Here is a 21,621-nt window from a genome sequence, read left to right on the forward strand (position 1 = left end):
GTAAAATTACAGGTTTAAGAAAGCCTTTACGGGATTGGTTGCGAGGAGCAGCGCCTGAGAGTCCTCCTCGGCAGAATCCATGAGCATCGTGAAGCCTCTCAGTAATCTGATTGCGATATAAAACCGCCTTCAAAAGAGAATTGGAAGGGAGACTTAAACTCAGAATGATATTGAAGTGGAGATGAGAGTAACAAAGCTATAAATCTCGGTCTTAGGCGTTACATGGGAAGCTTCTAGGAGGTGAGTAAAGGAAGGGTTAGCTAGAGACGAAGAATACGGTGGACCACGAAAACTGTAATAAGAGCATCTAGAAAAAAAATTTCAATTTTAGAATTTGCAAAACTCTGCAAAACTCTATATGAAGTTCCAAGGTGTTCTTCCGTGAAACCGAAACTTCAAATTTAACTCCAAAATTATTTGTAATTTATACTATGGTTCTTATATTTGTCATAATTAATATAAATCACTGAAACTTTTATAAATAACTAGCACATATATATAAAGATTAAAGTAATATTAATTAATAAAATATTATACTAAAATATAAAATTATAAATAGAAATACATAATTAAATATTAAACTACAAGAAAAATAACACATTATTTCATAAAATTATTTCCGTAATGGTCCATATTCGGTTACACAAAATTTGTTTAGACAATATTTTAGAGATTCCGAAGAAAATTTATTAGACTATTAGTGTTGTTATAATATTTAAATTTGTGTAATAATTATGTCTTCGTGAATCTTTTTTAAAAGTTTTTTTTATTAAGTTTTTTTTGTAATATTTTTGTTGTCTGATTCTAGTTTTAAATATTATAAATCTTATTAAAAAAAATTTATTTAATTTTATGTTTCAAATTTGAATTTATTAAAACAAAATTTTAAATATTTATGATATACAAAATTTTACGGAATAAAACGATAAATTTGAAAATACTTGAAAATCATAAATGTGATGTGTAATTAATTATAAGGACCAAAATGTAAATAAAAAGATGAAACTTCAAATTTAGAGTTTTGAGTAGTGAAACTCCAAATATGAAGTTTCACTCCTTAAAACTCTAAATTTGAAGTTTTGAAGTTTCTTTTTGGAGAACAAAAAACTCTATATTTAAAGTTATAGAATTTCTTTTTGAGATGCTCTAAGCTTCACTTTGGACTGTTGAAACTGTAATAAGCACAGATCAGTAAGTAAATATTTCTGGTTAAAAATTGGAATGCCAAGTGTCAAGTTTCCCCCAAAACATTCTCCGAAGCTTTTTAAGGTCTGGAGCGAAGATCCAAGACTCCTTCACAGTATTGTGTTGGAACTCCGATTTTTCTATCTCTAATCTAATTATACAATTCATTTAGGTCTGACTGGTGACCATTCGGGAAACAAGAGGAACGAATAAAAAAAGAATGTACGAGAATAAAATAGCAGGAATGAAAAGGAATGGTTGTTCCTTATCAAATTTAACAAGGAATAATTTTGTTCTTTAATTCTCTACAAAAAAGGAATGAAAGGGAATGAGAGGAAATTATTATTTCTTGTGAATGGTGATTTTTTTTAGGAACTTTAGGGAATGAATTATTCCTCGTCGTTCCCTGGTCACCATTCATAAGTCTATCTTTATGTCTTGCTTGATTATGTCTAAGTAATTTATCTTGTTAGACTTAGGGTGTATAATGGTTATGATGTATTATTGATTATAGAATTGCTAAGGTGATAATTACATATCCTTCATAGAACTGATCTTACGACTTGCATTCTAGAATAGCTAACTAGAATCTTGAACTTAGGTTATTGGCAACCGCAAGAATGGGTTCATTACCTGATAATAATTCTGTTGAGCTAGGTTGTTAGGCGCAGTGACACGCTGGTTTAGTTAACCTAGTGAACCTATCGAACTGACCATTATTGCTTGTTTAAAAGAGGTATCGATCGACAGCACTAGGTGTGTATCGATCGACACTTGTTCCGTATCTATGTGAGAGAAGGATATAGATTTAAACATGTAAACTCACAACGAGAGCGGGATATCTTACAATTGCATTTGAGTTATAAGATTGATTATCACATATCCTTAGCATCTATATATCATAATTTGGATTACATGAAACCTGAAGTCTGGCTTCTATCTTATATGTTTATCAAACCACATCTATTTTGTTTACTGTTTTATCAATTATTTACCGTATTTAATACTTATTTCTTATTTCTTATATATAGTCTAATCTATTGTGTGCTCTACTCCGTCTGGATTTAATTCCTAAATACTACAATTGATATCTTATTTGAGAGATTTGGCTCTAAGGTTAATTTGAGTGGAGGGGTGCTATACCGTTTTCCGTTGCTAATTCATTTGTAAATAGTTAGATGTGTTTGTTGTGAACGTTATACTGTTTATTTGTAATATTAAAACTGAAACTTTTTTGTGACGAACATATAATGTTAAAATATATCTTTATGTCATGATTTACGTAAACTGTGATCCCTTTGAACATAGTAAAGGCTTACATCATAATGTTTTAAGTATTGGATTGCTATCCCTTTGAACTCCATATATAAAAGAACCGGCTACATAAGCTGATGCATCAATGAGAGTAATAACGCGCCATTCTGTGATCTTTTACAGAAGGCAATTCCATAGAGATCCCAGATTTTTTAAAGAATAGAGGGCGCTCTGGCCATCCTCGCCTCTAAAACTCATCCGCTCACTCTGCATGACATGCCTCTCTGGTGGTTCTTAATAGTTGTTAGATATGGTATATTACAATAGTAATAATGTTTAAGAATATATGATATTCAACAGTGCCGTCCCCGTAATTTTGGTGGCCTAAAGGCAAAAATTATATTTCTCAGCGTACAAATATAAATATCTTAACTAATTGCTGTAAAGCATATGCATGAATCAAAAGTTTGTACTGAACTGAAGATAATAAAAAAATCATACAGAGACTGTCAAATGTAAATGTTTTTCTAAAGGACGAAATTAAGAGAATCAAGCTTAATATTGCTAAGAGATCAACACATTACGTATCTATTATATTACTAAGAAAGCATAAAAAAGTGGCCTTCAAAACTAATTTGTGACCTAAATCTAATGCTTCACATGCTTTGAAGGGACGGCACTGATATTCAAGGCCGGTCCTGGGCAGACCAGTCAAGCATTGATCTATAATCCCTAACATTTTTGAAGAAAATTGCATAGAAATAGGTTTTAAACTTTTTTTAAAAAAATTATTGAAATCTTTGATAAATCGTTTACACCAAGGTAATCAAGATCCGTCTAGGCCTATGAGTTGAATCGGCCTAGGACTGAGGAGTAGAGGAAGAAAGTAAAGGCCCGGTTAGGAACCCAGACACCAAGGTAATCATGACTTCACCTGCCTGTCACACACGCAACACGAAAATCACACCGTAGGATGCAAAGCCTATCCCGACATAGCTGCCAACTATCCCGCCGATCACTGTAGCTGCCAATTATCGTTTTATTATATTTTTTATCATGTATACATGGTTTTTTGAAAGAAATTATAACGATAGCGTTATCACTTCGTGCATTTATTTTTTTCACGTTACATGTTTATTATATAGTGATTGAAATTACATTATATCCGTGAATGAATAGGTACATATTCAACGTTTCTAACTTGTAGCGAAAGCACAAGTTAAGGTAGACGAGGAGGTCTCGGAGGAACGCGTCTACAAGGCTTTTCTGTTTGTCTTTTATGACGAGGCTCTCCTCGTCCCCTAGAAGGAGGAGCTCCACAAGGTGGGGAAGGTCCTACGCCTATCCTTTTTGTCCATTTTGCAACACCTATATACCTTTTAATACATTAGTCAATTCTTTAGAAAATTAACCCACCAGATAGATTGATAAAAGGAAGCTGCAATTAGAAACTTTATTTGGAATAATAACTTACTAAACTGTAATTGTTGAAAACATTTTCGGGGAAAAGAGACTGACCTAGGTGACTGAAACTAGCCTCTGCCACACCATGTAAAGACACACATAAAAGTATATGGAGCAAGCTTAGAAGAATCTTTGTCATTGTTTCGTTGTTGTTCTTGTCTTGACCAGCAGTGAGTATATATATAGTTTTAAGCAGACATAATCAACCGTCTCGCGAATAAAAAAACATTGAAGTATTAAGCTTGTACGACTTTTTTTTTTTGACTAAAAGCTTGTACGACTTCCTGTTCTCTTCAAGAACGCGCTTTTTTACATCAGCTATGTACCATCTTTTAAGACTATTCAAATAATTAAAGACTTTAATCAAATTCAATTTCATGAATTTAGCTGGGTAATTACGGATGCAAGACTTTATAGTTTTTAAATATTTTAGGTTAAAACGTTAATAAAATAAGCGGATAGATTTAGTGCAGACATTAACATATCACCATACTTTGAAGTTTGATCTTATATGATCATTCCGAATCGGTGAGTATTTCGTAGCAGATTAGTTATTGTTGGCCAAAAAAAAAATCTTATATGGTCTTCGACTTCGATATTTTATATAACTAAGTAAGCAGTCGCATGAAAAAATTCTTAAAAATAAAATAAAGATCACCGTGATATACAGAAGTCCTCTGCTGGCAAACATTAGATATCGTTATTAATAACAATCTGAAACTCGTTATTAATCAGTTTTGGACAGTGTTTTTAAAACCGGACCGGAAGCTGAACCGGATAATTTTTGGGTCACGGTTCAATATGGTTTGACCTGGTTAAACCTGGTTCAGTAATCTAGTTTAATATATTCTGGTGAACAAATTCAAAAGTAATTTTAGTAAATATGATACTCAATTAAAATATAAATTAATTTAAAACATAAAATATTATAAATATAAACTAGTTTTATGTTTATATGGATGATCTATAGGTTTTTTGATAGTTTTAATGGTTTTTACCAGTTTAATAACTTTGAGATCCAATCCAGCTATGTGACCGGTTCATGGTCGAACCAACTATTAGACCCAATCCGGCTATGTAACCGGTTCAAGGTCGAACCCGGTTCAACCATCGGTCGGTCCGGTTTTAAAAACATTGGTTTTGGATCGATGGTTTAGATATTTGGGTAATTCAGTTTGAGAAAAAAAAACAAAATAACGGAACTAAATTAATGTCCGGTCCGAACTGGATATATATAATAGGCTATTCGGCTGTTCGAGTCTAAATTTTATGTCTGACTGAACTGAAAATTTTGATTTCTCTTTTTATTGAAAAAATCGTTTAGAATTGAGTAAATTTGGTTACTTTGATATGCTAGTTCATAATTTTAAATGTATTTTGTAAATTTAATTAATATAATTTGATGTATATAAAATAATTAAAACAGAAAAAACGAATACAGTATAACCTCTTTAAATTAATACTCTATAAATTAATATACACTAAAAAACTCTATAAAATAATATAATTTTATAGTCTCAAATTGAGTTTTTGGTTCAATTAGTATATCGATAAATTAATATCTCTATAAATTAATAAAAAAAATTATAGTTTTGGTGTAGTCCCAATACTATTAATTTATAGAGGTTTCACTGTATATCGATTGGGTCGTATACCAAATCAATATTCAAAACATTTTTATAATTGCATATCAGTTTAATCAAATAATCACAGATAACTTTGGGTTGGTTGACAAGTCTCAGTCATAAAAAGCAAAATTATTTTGATAATTTTTTTTGATGAAATTTTAAATTTATTGATCTATCAAATAAAATGTTATATATATTTTGATAAATTTTAATTTAATGTAAATAAAAATATTTATTAATTTTTTGATTATATTGCGGATTTATGTTGTTTTTCTTTTTAGCGAAAAAAGTTTAGTTTTGTTTAAAATATTTTTATGATTAATATAATAGATAAACATATTTTATTATTTAAAAAAAAATTCAAACCTACATTGGTAAAACTTTATTATTTTCGTTTTTAAAATTACAATTCAGCATAATATTAATTTATATTGTATTCGAACATTGTTGAAAGTTTATTTAATTATATTTAAAATAAAGAATAAACAATTATAAGATTTTGTTACAATATAAAATAAAGTATATATTTATAATTAAACTAAAAATATACAAAAGATATTACGAGTTAGTTTTTTTTGACAACAATAAACTACTAGCCTAAGAACCCATTGATTCATATAACCAAACTGGAGGTAGAGAATCGACATATAACATAGATGAAGGAGAACTCTTCGCACCACGTGCAAGCTTGTCCGCCATTATGTTTTATGCCTTTAGAATATGTTTGATCTTGAAGTTACAGAAGAAAGTCTTACTACGACAAAAGTCTTCTATGTGTGTAGCAAACGCTGACCATTCTTCAGGTGAGGACACCATCTTCATCGATTGAGAACAGTCCGTCCCAAATACTACGTCTGAGAACTGCAGGGTCTTCATGCACTCTATAGCCCAAATCAAAACTTCACATTCTGCATGTAAAGGTGATAGGCTTCGTCGAAGATTCACTGTTCCCATCCGTCAAATCCATTTTTCGACAACACCAACATATCCGATATTACGAGTTAGTTAAAAAAAATCTATTAATTATAAATTTATATTAACTAATGTTTAAAAAGATTGAAACCTCTAGTAGCTTGAATTGTAAATAGCAAGTCCAATAAAATTTTAATTTCATACAATTTTTGTTTTAATAGACTAGATATTATTTTATTTGGGTATATTAAACGTTTGGAGACAAACATAACTTCCTGTTTTCGCAAATTTCATTATCACATTCATTTTATTCTAAAGTATCCTCACCTAACCATGTTTCATTGGAATAAATCCTAAATAAACATGAGCCTCATGATCCTACCCAAAAAAAAAATCCAATCCTTCTGAATGATATATATATATATATAGTGAATATATATATATATAGTGATTTCCTATATTCTACACAAAACTATTGAATATTCAACCCCAAGAATGTTAACAGCTGAGAATCTTGATATTTTTACAAGAAGTCTTGAAGTCAAAATCTGATTAATTAACTTAATACTATGTACCATCTGTGTTGAAAGTTCAATGCCTAGGTTCACACAATTCCCAAAAAAAAAAAATATTATAATATTCTTATTTTTATGAACTCACTTCTTGCAGGTTCACTGGGATGAACTCGGTTCATCACTGTAACACGGACTCCACGCTACGTGGCGGCCCGCGATTGATCCGCTTATTTTTTTGTTTTTTTATTTTAAAAAAAAAAATAAACGAAAAAAATAAAAATAAAAAATAAAAAAATTAAAGTTATGATCCCCTAGAGGTTTATTGATGCATGTACTCTTATAATCGCAATGAAACACACGATTTACGTAAGAGTGGATTCTTCTCTTCATGAATCTGTTCTCTTCAGGATCCTTAACTGAAACTTTTTCTTACCAAACTTTTTCAATCCTCTAACTGAAATCATCTAAGTTTCTGAAGATTTGTTCACTTGCAAACCATAAAATCAAGATTTGTATAAAAATGTCATTAATTAATATTTACAAAATGTTATATTTATTATTTCCTAAACTCCAATATTAAGAGGCAAGGCAATCCAAGCTAGAAAAAAGACACGTAATCTTGTCACTTACCATACAAAAACAAATGAGAAATTCACCAAACAATAAAGTTAAGTCGACGTGTAACCAAAACTTCCACCCGATTTTTTCTCTCTTTACATAACCCAACAAACAGTACATGCATGTTGTCAACACCGAGTCTCAAACAAACACACACACACACAAATCTCTCTTCATTTTTGTTTTGTTCCTCCAAGAATCTGAATATGCTTCACTTTAGTTCAAACATGAAGAACATCGACGATACGACGTCTTCAATGACCCACCTGATCAACCCATCTCAACCTCCCTCCGACAAAACCCAACAAGATCCAAGTTTGTCCACCGAGGCTTGTATTGTTTCCGACAAGAAAGATCAAGCTTTGCCCGAAGAGAAACCGAAACAAAATCAAGAAGCGATCATTGGGAGAGACAAGCTAAAGCAGCACCGGAGAGAGATGGCCGGAAGAGTTTGGATACCGGAGAGATGGGGGCAAGAAGACCTTCTTAAGGATTGGATCGACTGTTCGAAGTTTGATACGTGTCTTGTCCCTAACGGGATCTCGTCGGCACGTTCGGCTCTCGTGGAAGAAGCTAGGCGAGCTGCTTCAGCTTCTGGTGGATTACATAATCGTTGCTTGATCTTACGCTGAATGTTTAATATAATAACATATATAAATGTGGTTCTTGTTGCTCAATATTATAATATAAGACACTATTATCATATTGTTCATATAGAGTCTTTTTCATATTCCTCATAGTTTTAGAGAACGTTGCCAATTGTTTTAGTGTGTTTCGTTGCCTGTATTGGTAGAGGTGGACAGATCAAGTTAATAGACATCCCATATGTTACATAAAATTGATAAAACAATTGAAAAACTTATATATATGAGAAACAAATCGAATTCTGAATGTCACATTTGTCCATTTTCCTATGTTTTATTTGCATGTGCTGAAACACACCCAATCATGTTGTTAACTTCGTATAAGTTCAATAGTCAACATTTATCTTTTATATTAGCCTCTCTTTGCGTCATGAGTTAGGCATGTACTGACAAAGCGACTAAATAGATAACAGCGTACTAGGTGAGAGGAAATCAGTTAGGAATCAAGGAACGTACTTAATGAGTTTTTTTTCAATACGCATGTGCGTATCTATGGAACGTAATGAGAATGTGTTTGCTTTCTTTGGTGAAAATCGTGTATACATTGCTGAAAGATGTTTTCATTAAATCTCCACGATACCAAACTATCAACGTAACCTCACTACAAGAAAACAACGGTATTCTGACGGACATTCCGACGGAAAATGAAATCCTCGGAATATCTCGAGGAATTTCCTCGGAAATTCCGAGGAAACACAAAATTTGGTTTCCTCGGAATATACCGACGGAATTCCGAGGAAATATCAATCCGTCGGAATATTCCGAGGAAATTCCGAGGAAAAATGTGTTCCTCGGAAAAAACCGATGAATTCCGAGGAAATATTATAGCCGTTGGAGAGGCGTTGGGGGATTTTACAAAATTCCGAGGAAATTCCGACGAACTAGCCGTTGGCGTCGGAATTCCGTCGGAATTTCTTCGGTCTGTCGGCAGGATTTAAACTATAAATACAAGCAGTCCTCTTCCTCTTCATTCACTCCATATTTTCATCCTCCCTCTTACTCTATTTACACACGAATTTGATTCATAAAAAATATGTCTTCTTCAGATTATTTTCGTTTTTGGATCGATCGACCTCATTTGGATCCGAACACGAGATTGCTTACGGAAAAATACCAACGAGGTATAACCGAATTCATGGGGTTAGTTCACCGACAACCGGAAGCAAAAACATGTATGTTAAGATGTCCTTGCTCTAATTGTAAAAATAGAAAGATTATTAAAGAGTGGGATGTTTGGACTCATCTATATTTGAGTGGGTTTACACGAAGTAGGAATCAGGTAGAGCTCGAAAAGTCAAGGGGAATAGAGCCCAAAATTGTTCAAATCGGATGATTATAGAGAGAGAAAAAGGGGGGGGGGGGTCGAATTATAGGGGAAATCGGAGGGGATGAGAGTTCTGAGGTTTTGATCCAAAAAGTTCGGGTTTTGCCTTATAATTCTGTTTCCCGCACACGCATCGATCGATGCGTTTTTGTACAAATACAGATCGATCGATGCGTTTAAAAAAAGGCTCCCGAGATTTTGTTCGATCCATCGATGGGATAATCTAATCGATCGATCACATTGTTACGCTTTGGTCCATCTTAGTGATCGATCGATGCGTTTTCGGACATATATCCATCGATCGATCCGTTTATAAAAAAACTTACAAGATTTTCCGAGGACATTCCGAGGAACGCTTGAGATTCTCGATCGATCGATGGGATAATCTAATCGATCGATCACATTGTTACGCTTTGGTCCATCTTAGTGATCGATCGATGCGTTTTTGGATATATATACATCGATCGATCCGTTTATAAAAAAACGTACGAGATTTTGTTCTCGATCGATCACATTGTTACCCCAAACCCTGTTTCCTCGGAAAAGCCTCGGAATATTCCGAGGAACACCTGATATACTCTATCGATCGATGCATTTTGGTACATATATCCATCGATCGATCCGTTTAAAAAAAAATTGACGTATTGAAACCCCAAACACTAGTTCCTCGGAATTTCCTCGGAATATTCCGACGGAATTCCGAGGAAGAAAAGGGTTTCCTCGGAATTTCCTCGGAATAATCCGAGGAAATTCCGAGGAAATAGGGTTTTTAAACCGAAAACAACGTTTTGCGGTTTGAATAACACCTATATAACCCTTATTAAGTGTTTTATGTTCATTATGAAGTCAAAAATTTGTTCCTTACCGTATAATTAACACTTTTCCGATTGTATGAACGAAATCCCACAACATAAGAGAAACACTTATACCTTTTAATGAACGGTAAAGGGAATACTTTCAATTAGTTTTGAAATTTGTTATTTCATGGTTTATGCTCATCTATACAAAGAATCCCCAATGGTATGCATTACAATTGTATAAGAAATAAAATACGGCAAAAAAATTGAAGTTTTGAAACCCCAAACACTAGTTCCTCGGTATTTCCTCGGAATATTTTCATTTTACCGGGCATATATTTCGCGAAAATTGAAATTAGAATTCCGACGGATAATGTCTGTCGGACCCTAGGTTTTATAATCACGAGCCCCTTCTTCTTCCCCATTTCTCTCTTCTTCCTCTGCGCGACTCCTCTCTTCTCTTCGGCGATTTCCCCCTGAAATCCGACGATATCTCCGGCGATCTCCCCCTTCTCTTACACAAATCATGTAAGGACCCTATCCCACTCTCTTAGGTTCTATTTGTTAGGTTTTTGTGTAGTTTTGATAGATTTTTGTTAGAGTGATTGGTTAGGATTGTGATTTGGTTGTATAATAGGTTTAGAATTGTGATTTGGTTGAATAATTTGTTTTGTTGAATTGATTTAGAATTTTTTTTATAATTTTTTTATTTTTTTTGTATTTATAAAATCGATTTTTGTATATAAAATCGATTTTTGTATTTTACAAAACAATTTTTCTATATAAATTCGATTTTTTGGATTTTACAAAATCTTTTTTGTATATAAATTCGATTTTTTGGATTTTACAAAACATTTTTAATATCTATAAAACTTTTTTTGTGATTAAAAACTATTATTTGGGATTTAAAAATATTTTCAATATATATTATTAAAGCTATTTTTTGTAATTATTAAACTATTTTTTATTTATTAAAACTATTTTTTGTTTATTAGAACTATTTTTATATATTTATTAAATATTTTTAAAATCTATAAGTCTTTTTTTCTGATTAAATTATTTGGGATTTTTTTTAAAAAAAAAAATTAATTTATATATTTATGTATTTATTAAATATATTTTTTTAATTTACAGGTCTCATGATGATCAGACCCGGCCTCGACAGCGTCGTGGTCGTGGTGGTACGGGGAGCCAGTCTCGGGATTCCAGCCATTTTCAGGATTCCCCTTCGCCCCACAGCTCCAACCATACATCTCCCTCTGCTACACCCGCTCCTGCTCCTCTCGCTCCCGCTGATGCATCCGCTCCTGCTCCTCCGGGTCCTCCGGGTCCTCCGGGAGTGATGAGTGTTGCGGAGTTGGTTCAACAGCCCGGTCGTGACCATCTTCCGTATCTCACTTCGTATCCACATGGACGGGGTCAAACATGGTAATTAAACATTTTTTTTTCTTTAAATTTGGATTCATTATTAACCGTTTGTTCTTTTTATTAGGTTCAACCGATCCGGGAACGGGATCAGCCCTAATGAGGAGGGCGTATACCAACAAGAAGACCGGCCAGATTGATGACGGTCTTGTGAGGGACGTTGTCGACCTGGTCCAAACTCAGGTGGTAGACGAAGTGTCTCAGCTTCAAACCGAGGATGACGCTTCGACGGCTTCGACCAACTTGTCTCGGTTTCGAATCAACGAAATCGTTGAATCCGTAAGTTCTTTTTTTTTTAAAGTTCAATTCATTTATTTCTTGGTTTAAATTTGTAAATTTGGCTATTTTCTATTCAGTCGGTTCCAAAGAAGAAGGGACGTTTGGTCGGTTTGGGTCGTCGCACCCGGTCGGTTCCTCCTTCTTCTGCACCACCACCCTTTGTTGATCCAGAAGTACTTACGGCTCAGTTGAAGGACAAGGATGATCGCATATCTTTGTTGGAGACCAGATGGCGGCTCAACATGCGGGCTATGAGGCATAGAAGAGGCTGAACCAGCAAATGATGGAGATGATGCAGAGGATGTACCCGAACGAAGTGTTCCCGGACGTGCCAGACCCGTAGTTTTTTTTTTTCCAAAAACTCGGAATGTTTTATTTTTATTTGTAAAACTTTGAATATTAATTAATATGATTTCAATTTTAATTTTAATTTTATATTTTCGAATTTAAATTTCAACAATTTTATTTTTTTTTTAAAAATAATATTTTTTACATTCGGAGGAAATTAATTATATTTTTTACTCGATCGATCGATGCGTTTTTGGACATATATCCATCGATCGATCTGTTTATAAAAAACGTTCGGAATATACTGAGGGACATCTTCCTCGGAATATACCGAGGGACACCTTTCCTCGAAATATACTGAGGGACATGTTCCTCGGAATATTCCGAGGAAGATGCCCCTCGGTATATTCCGAACGTTTTTTATAAACGGATCGATCGATGGATATATGTCCAAAAACGCATCGATCGATGAACTTCCGAGGAAATATCCCGACGAAGTTCTCCCTCGGTATATTCCGAGGAGATTTCCGACAAACTAGTGATCCTCGGAATTTCCTCGGAAATTTGTTTCCTCGGAATTCCGTCGGAAAATTCCGAGGGATTTCCGAGGAAAGAAGAAATTCCGAGGAATTATTTCCGAGGACTTGTTTCGTCGGTATGTTGTCGGAATAACGTTATTCCGACGAAATTCCGACGATTTTTTCCCTCAGTATCCTTGCTGTTTTCTTGTAGTGCCTGAAACAAAGTGCTCAAAATATAGCTGTGACTGTAATTTCTCAAGTACTGAAAATTGATACGATTGTAATTATTTAAGTACTCAAAATACATATCACCTTATCAACAACACACTCATATTTTAGAGAGTTAATTCAAAATACTGAAATACTCAATCCGAACTACATTAAGTTTCAAAACTTATCTGGCTTTTTTAGTACAAGCAAAAAAAAAAAATGAATTGGAGGCTTGGAGCTATAGAATTACAATGAACTATACAAACATTTTGGAGTCAGATTTTCTAAGAATTCATTGAGTGAGATGAATATATAGTGAATATCATCATGAAGCCAGGCTCAAATATCCTTCATTTCATTGAGCTATAAAAAATGAATGACCAAAATCTCTAACCGAAAATATGGATTGTAATGTTAGTAAATGAGACAACTAATTCAGAATATTTAATACACAAAAGTGTTTTCATGCACCATGTGCAGAAATAAAAGTTTTGTAATTTAAATTATATTAAAAGATTTTTTTGTTAATTTTTAGATTTTATTATTTTCATATAATTTAAATTCAAATTTTAATTTAATTATATGTAAAATTAAAAGAAAACAATTATATTATATTTAATTTAATTATAAATAATATATATGTATATATTTAAAATTATAATCTTGAAAAGATTTTTTATCTATTTTTTGGTTAAATATATTAAATCAAATTCTGAAACATTAAGAGAAAATTTTGTTAGGTATATAATTATCAAAACGTAAAACTAAATAATATTTCTAAAATTTGTAGATATTAAAAAGAAATTAATTCTATTGGGATACGAAAAATTACAATTAAAAAAACTTCATAATTTAAAGATGGTTTTATTAATAAAAATTATATAATTATAAGAAATAGAACTAATGAAAATTATAAATTTTTGTTATATTTCTATTTTTACTATTATATTATTTATTGTTATATGAATGATGGTGTATGAGTTATTACCATATTTCCTAAAAGCTTACAAAAAATATAAATTAACAATTAAATGTAAATATTCATGTCACAATTAGCTTCAAGCCATGTCATTAGTATTAGTATAAATGTCATTTTTTTTTTTTCAAAATCAATACGCTGATGAGACATGAATCTACATTATAATGAGCCAGTTTCATCACTCCTGATGCGACACGTCAGCAGGTAAGTGGGTCCCACTTTTAAAAAATGTTAAAAATGTCAAATCTATGGCTCGAACCCCGATTACTGTGATATAAGCACCAACATTTATACCACTAAACTAAAGGATACTTTGTACATTGATTACCGAAACTAATATATATTTATGAAGGATTTCTTATAGTGGATCCCACACATAACTGTAATGTTTCAATACTCACGTGTAACTTTGATCATCGAAACCTATTTAGTAAAATCCGCATTCTGGCCCAATAAAACTTATAAGTGGGCTAAATCTCTTTTGTATGTATCTAGAATTTTTATAGTACTTTGTCTCCACCGATAAACCGAAGCGTTACCCTTTTAGCTTATAAAAAAATTCTGAAACTTTTCATCTTCACCTCTCTATATCTCCAATGATCAGTTATGGTACTGTTTCACTTCTGAAACGATCCGTCTCAGTATATATAATTCCTCAAACAAACCTTGAGACCCATATCTCTTATTAAATTACTCCTAAATTGAACTGTCGCAGTTTTTAGCCAACTTTCGAAGATGTCAGCCTCCAGTGTTGTTGTTGCTTAATCAGTCGTTGTCCCCGCCACCTTTTCCGCCTAGAACATAGTACCCAGGAAAATGTATTGACAATTTGACTTTCTATGGAATATTATATACCATATTTGTTTAATCAATATTCAAGCTATCAGTTTTAATACTTTAAGCGTATGTTTCTCTGGGTAGAATTCCGAGATCCACGGTTCTATCCCAGTTCGTGTGAATCACTACCATCCATCGCTACGATAGGGGGTCGATCGTGAAAGTTGATTGATCGCTTTGAAGTTGTTCGATTAACTAATATGATGTAAACTCTGTTCTGATGGGATATAACGGAAAGTTATTTGGTTGCTAGGACTAACTGAGGCTGCAAGGCTGGGTACGTCTCAGGCGGAGCTGAAGGACGGTACAACTAGAGCGCCTATTGTCCGGTTTTTGTCGTGCCAACGTGCTATGGAACTTAAGCCTTCCTAGGAGAATCCAAATCACTTCGAAACGTCGGCTGTCATTTTCAACAGGTACCACCAAAATGTAAATTTTTTTATGTTTTTGGTGTGGTTCGACTCAAGATTGAAACTTTTTTGCTGATGAAATAATGATTTTGTGGATGCATGTCAATTAGATTTACGAGGCTACAAACTGTTCACTGTACATTGGCAGGAAAAAATAGCTATGTATGGTTCAGTTGTAACACTGGTGTGGTGCAATGGGGATGGACATGGTAACCAAAAGTGTGCATAATGTTATTGTGTTCCTCAGCGATGATTCCCCTGACATGGATGTGATCGGAATCTCTGGTGAGTTCCTTTTGTATATTATTGGTTTGATTTTAAAACAATGTCTTTTAGCTTAGTGTCATCTTGAGACTTAAAAACTTGAAATTTATTGGTCAGATAACTTCTTCTCCGACATTAACAAACTTGTTGCGGTGAAGAGCATCGAGGGACATGGCAGTAATTAGAAGAGAGATAGGGAACAAGGTGTTGAAAACAAGTGTGTCTGGCTTGGTGGAGCTCAATATACTCAAGAACCTCACCGTCTATGTTGTTGCAGGCTCTCTAGCTCGATTCAAATCTCATGCCAACAACATAGTGTTTGATGTATTCATAGCTACTTGCCAAGATCCAGCCTAAAACATGGAGAGCTCTCAAATTGATGGAAGCCATTAATAGCAATCACCGTACCTTCACTATCTCCACCATCACTGAAGATACCATCATAGAGAACCATGACAAGGTTGTCTAATTTTACTTGTCATCACGTTCATGTATTTCAGGAGCACAGTGAGAACATTCTTCCAAGCAGTGAAGGTGATGTAGGATTGGCAGCATCATCGGGCCCGTCTGTTTTGGGAGACAAGGTCGATGAGAAATGTGCTGCAGCAGATCCTCTAGAGATTTCAGACGCTCAGAACAACCGCAAGCGCTGCCGTGAGTGATTGAAAATATCTATTATATTCCTATCAGCCCGCCAACGTCTTTTCTATGCATTTTTAAAAACTGCTATTATCTTTGTTTTCCATCATAAACTTTGAATATTTTTTTCCTTGCATGTTTTCTCTGTTCGGAGATTTTATTTCTATTTTGGATTATTAATGAAACGTCGACGGGTTCTAACTCATACAAGATTTGTCAGTGGTGTATTTTTTTGGTTTACCTATTTCTGACATTTTTTTTGTCCACCATAAACTATTTTTAACAAAATCGAGTAAAACTCTAAAAATAAATAATTTTGCAAACGTATAATTTTATAAATTTTTCTAGAGTTATTAATTTTTTAAAAAAAATAGTTTATTACAATTCTATATTTTGAAATTAATTTAGGTAAAATAAGAAAATAATTTAATTTATTGTTCGATAAATTGTTTAATTTTTTGAATTCAAATTTTATATTTTGTTCCTTACACTATTTGTTTTATATACTAACAACTACCTAAGTAAATACTAAACAACTTCATAAACTTTATCTTTTGAACATGAAAGCGCTAATAAAGCTAATGGTCGATCAAATCATTACGAAAATAATGCATATGAATTCGCCGGTCATTCTTATATCAACTTAATCAAACTGTGTGACTTCCAAATCTTATGTTCATCACCATTATATACAGCACAGAAAAACAAAAGTGAAAAAAAAATAAACGACAAAATTCCGTACATAAAACTACACAACGATCAATAACTTATCCGGCGCGGAGGCTATACCCCTATTCATAGATAATGTCAAGCTGATACAAGTGTTGCAAAATACAACCCATTGGATTTCGAGTAACAATGTGTGGGGATGAGCTATTGAGGCCCATTAGGCCTTTCCAGATACGAAGTAGTCAAACGAAGAGAGAATCTTTTTCAGATTATTGTCGTCGTCTCTTTCTTCACCCTCTCTTGCCAAGCCATAGTTTGTAGATCCGCTTTTTCCAAACCCTAAATCGAGAACCGATACGTAAGGGTTAATCATGGCAAACCAGAAAGGCGCTCTCGAGGGATTCTACAGACTCATCATGCGCCGTAACTCCGTCTACGTCTCCTTCATCATCGCCGGCGCTTTCTTCGGCGAAAGGGTGAGACATCTCGACCTTTTCTATGGTTTATTTTATTGTGTGTGAGCCTTCTTTTCGCTCCAGATCTGCTTTGTAATTGGGGAATAAACTTGGTTGGATAGAAATAAGCGATCTACAATAGATTAAAGTTTGCAACGTTATCACGCTTCTATTCATAAAGGGGTCACATATATATATATATATATATATGGAAATGATACATGTTATGTGTGCAGGCTGTGGATTACGGTGTTCATAAGCTCTGGGAAAGCAAGAATGTTGGGGTATGTTTTGTTTTTTATTCTGTCTTTGTCTTGTGTTCTGGTGTAGTTTCGTGATGCTCCAATCTTGTTTTGATTAATTTGTTAAGCTTGACTGTGATGATAATACATTAATTAGCCCATCTTGATATGGAATGATCACGTTTCTGCTTACACCTCTTTTGTTTCATTTTACCATCATATTCATCGTCTCCGAACTCTGTTTCTTGTTAGTTTTACTAGTAAATCTCTGGCTCACTTTTTTTTTTTTATAAAAATGGTTATATCTGTTGCTAGGTTGTTAAATCACATTAAACTTCATGTCATTTTTCTGTTGAAGGATAATGTCTATGTACATAGATTGAATCCTTATTTATTGTTTGTCATGGTGCAGAAACGGTATGAAGACATATCTGTGTTGGGTCAAAGGCCAGTTGAAGAGTGAGAGTTCTCCTTTTTAAATCTCTCCTTACTAAAAGAAAGAAATGGAATTTTCCATTGTTGTTTTTTCACTCAGAAGTCTCCATCTTTTGTTCAATAAATCTTTGCTATGATTTTCCATATTTTCCACCTAAACCGCTATTTGGTTCTGATTAGCTGATTTTTTGCATTGTTGAATATGATAACATTCATCATACTTCGTTTCATTTCCTCGGTTGGATTCTAAAAAAGAATGAAGATTATGCTTATATGAGAATAATAACCAGAAGGGTCACTGTCGATACTCTATAAAGAAACACCGTTCTTGCATAACCAGAGGAGCCACATTGGTATGATCACGTGCAGAGAGAACTTACAGGCTTTCCACTAAGCTTTGGGGAAAATGTTAAAAGATTAGATTTTGACCATCTCTGCAACATAAATCATTTAATTTGTGCACCAATACTTTCTAAAGCAAATGCATTGGCAGCACGCTCCTGAACATCATCTCCTCTCTCCATGGAGTCCTCAGTCCCATATTCCCCTCCTCCCCTCCCCCACCCCCGCCCCCCCATTCCTTTTACATTATTTTATTTTCTACTCGGTACACAGTTTATAATATGGTTTATGACAATAAAAAAATACAAATTTTTATTGATTGTTTGCCGACCTGGCCAAGTTGGAAATTCAATTGATATAGTTTACATGCCAGACCTTGAAAAAATTATTCGTACTTGGTCCGTTTCCGCGCAACGCGCGGATTAATTATTTATATTTATCCTTTTAAATTTTATAAAATAATTATTTTTTCACATAAGTAATAATTCTCTTTGATAAAAAATGATATGTGATAGTTTCTCATCGCATTTTACTTGGTTCTGTTGATAGACTTCATTTGAATAAGCAATTTTTTTTGACATCAACACGATGTTGATAGGTTTAGTTTATTCATTCTTTTAGAGCTAATAAATTAGATTATATTTATTATTTTAGAAATTAATATTCAGAAAATATATTCTTAGTTTTGTCTCTCAAAAATTTCAAACATAAAATTAGTATTATAGTTTTATAAATATTTATTTTTCGAATATCAAAACTCACATAAAAATTTTTCAAAGTAATAATTATATTATTATGTTGATAATGATGGTTGTTAAAAATGTTGTTATTAACATATTTAACTTCATTTTAAACGATGATGTCAAAAATTATCGTTGAATATATGTCAAAAACCATCATTGTTAATGGTTATATGAGAAACCATCACTTTTAACACTGATATGTTTGAAATTTTTATTGTCAATGATGATATGTCAGTTTTATAAAGCAATCTTGTAATTTTAGAGATTTTTTTTACTTAAAAAGGACATTTTGATATTTTGAATTTTCTAATTTTTTTGAGTTTTCTAAATTTTCATTTTTCATTTTTAGGTATTTAATTTAATTTTATTTATTTTCTGATTTTAATTTAATTTTCAGAATTTCTAATTAATTAATTTTTTTTAATTATCTGATTTTTTTATATTTATCTGATTTTTTTTAGTTTTCTAGTTTTTATTTAATTATCTATATTATTTAATTTTATTTATTTTATAATTAAATAATTTTTTTTTGGAAAATCACTAACATATCATTATTTTTATCTGTACAACATGTCAATTTTTTATTTGATGAAAAAATAAGTTAGATTGAAAGTTTTAATGATATAAATGTCAATCTGAAAATCAAAGGTGCTAGCAAAAAAATTTGAGGGTTTAAATTGTAAATAGGTAATACATTCAGAGTTTTTTTTATGTTCTTTCTTTAGTTAAATGTTCAAATGTCTTATAATAAGTAAATTATAACATTTTAATAAACTAATTTATAATTAAACTGTTTGTTGTCAATAAATTAGTTACAGGCTTTAGGTTATCGTTGCCTTCTGTTTCTCCAAGTTTGGTTGGGCTGGTTACTAACCCCACATGTCTATCTCTTCCCTCTGCCATTGTCAAACTCATCTTTTGCATGGGTTTTGCTTCTTATATGGTAAGATTCGATTTTAATCGAAAGCAGATTAAACATTGTCCCCTAGAGGGGTTTGTCTGAATTTCTTAATTGTTGTTCTCCATGAGAAGAAGCTTTGCGGAGAAGAAAGCCATCAAATTAGATCCCACATTGGCAAGAACTAACCTCCAAAAGGGGTATGATATTGTTATCGTCTCTCTGTATTTAATATGATGACACTTTGATGATATATTTAAATTTGGGTTGAAGCATGATATATCTTCGTACACTATTCTGTATTTGCAACACTGCTTGTATGAAGCTAGAAGAATATACTACTACTAAAGAAGCCCAAGAAAAAGGTGCTTCTGTCGCACCAAATGATACCAATTAAGTTTAAGAAGATGATGGATGAATGCAGTTTTCGCACTGCAAGCATTACATCAAACCCCCATAGCCCATAGGTATAGCTTAAGAAAAAAAAAATTCTTATGAAAGATGCTCAATATTCTTATCTGTTCAAAGGAAGAGAAAGATTGGTTTAACATATGCCACCAACAGATTTCTTGATCTTTCTCTTCACCTCAGTATTTCCACCAAACATATTATAACACAAATTATTAAATGCATAAATTATGTAAAAAGTTCATTAAATAAAATGTTATCGACCAAAAAAAATCATAGGTTTTGAAAAAACAAAAACTCAAACAAATACCGAATTACTTCTTTCCACCCCACACAATATAGGAAAATATAAAAATACATTTTCCTATAGAAAAAGTTAGTTAGGCTTATGGCTAGTGTTTGTTACACAGCTTACATGACAAACTTAAAGAAGGAAGGTCATATGTAGCATAGATTAGGTGGCAAAAGAATCAAGGTAAGTATTCACACCATTTGATCAAGAGCTCTTCGAAAAAAAATTCAAAGAAAAAACACCATACTTTCTCATTTGCTATGTACTCATCCAAAATCCCAAATCCAAAGGACACCCCTCCTGTTATTGCCATATTTCATGAAAATAGACTTCATGTACAACATGGCAATCTCTTTTAGCGTCCACCAACTCGTTTTTTTATTCCTCTCTACTGCCAATGTATGACTCTCTTCCTGGTCTCTCTACTGCCAATATAGACTCGCATCTTGGTGGAAACAAAATGATGCATATTAAGGCCATAAGTATATCGTGCGAGTAATCTGCACAACATAAGCTTAAAGTTGAATCTATTCCCAACAAAGAAAAATCTCAAATGGTAAAAAAAACTGCAACAGAGAATATATATGTAGGAATTAAGGAATTGATCAATATAAATTCTGAATATAGTGATATTTTTTCTTGCTTTATTAATGTTTTATGGAACATCATCAGTATTCTTTTCGGAAAAGGAGACCAATAGTGTTGAGTTAAGCGTTTTTTACAATGCATAATCTAAGAATGAAGCTCAGTAACAAAATTGTTAGAAGCCAAGAAAATAAGTAATAATCAGTTATATCATCATCTTCAGCTAATTCAGACCATATGTATTTATTGTAGTAAAGATGCAACTAAACTCTTAAGATAGACCAGATCTTGTAAAGAACCAATGACATGATTGTTGTATGTGGATATATATTAGCTAATCAGAAATGACAATGCTTAAT

The 21,621-nt window shown here is 32.7% G+C and overlaps 2 protein-coding genes and 1 long non-coding RNA gene across 3 annotated transcripts; 2 read left to right on the forward strand and 1 right to left on the reverse strand.

Moving 5' to 3' along the window:
* Positions 1-2,139: 2,139 nt before the first annotated feature.
* LOC125585332 lies at positions 2,140-4,505 on the reverse strand. Its single transcript, XR_007322256.1, has 2 exons — positions 3,958-4,505; positions 2,140-3,807 (listed from the first exon to the last, which is right to left on the reverse strand). It is a non-coding gene; the product is annotated as an uncharacterized LOC125585332 (long non-coding RNA).
* A 3,149-nt stretch (positions 4,506-7,654) lies between these two features.
* Positions 7,655-8,279, forward strand: LOC106417835 (protein BIC1-like). The gene has a single exon (XM_013858572.3). It carries the CDS (start codon positions 7,699-7,701, stop codon positions 8,206-8,208), a length of 510 nt encoding a protein of 169 aa, XP_013714026.1. The 5' UTR covers positions 7,655-7,698; the 3' UTR covers positions 8,209-8,279.
* Positions 8,280-17,086: 8,807 nt separating this feature from the next.
* LOC106417603 (cytochrome b-c1 complex subunit 9, mitochondrial) lies at positions 17,087-18,224 on the forward strand. Its single transcript, XM_013858383.3, has 3 exons — positions 17,087-17,338; positions 17,554-17,601; positions 17,972-18,224. Exons 1-3 carry the CDS (start codon positions 17,234-17,236, stop codon positions 18,020-18,022), a joined length of 204 nt encoding a protein of 67 aa, XP_013713837.1. The 5' UTR covers positions 17,087-17,233; the 3' UTR covers positions 18,023-18,224.
* Positions 18,225-21,621: the final 3,397 nt, after the last annotated feature.

The sequence above is a fragment of the Brassica napus genome, chromosome C4 (genome assembly GCF_020379485.1).
Source record: "Brassica napus cultivar Da-Ae chromosome C4, Da-Ae, whole genome shotgun sequence".
Lineage (NCBI taxonomy): Eukaryota > Viridiplantae > Streptophyta > Magnoliopsida > Brassicales > Brassicaceae > Brassica > Brassica napus.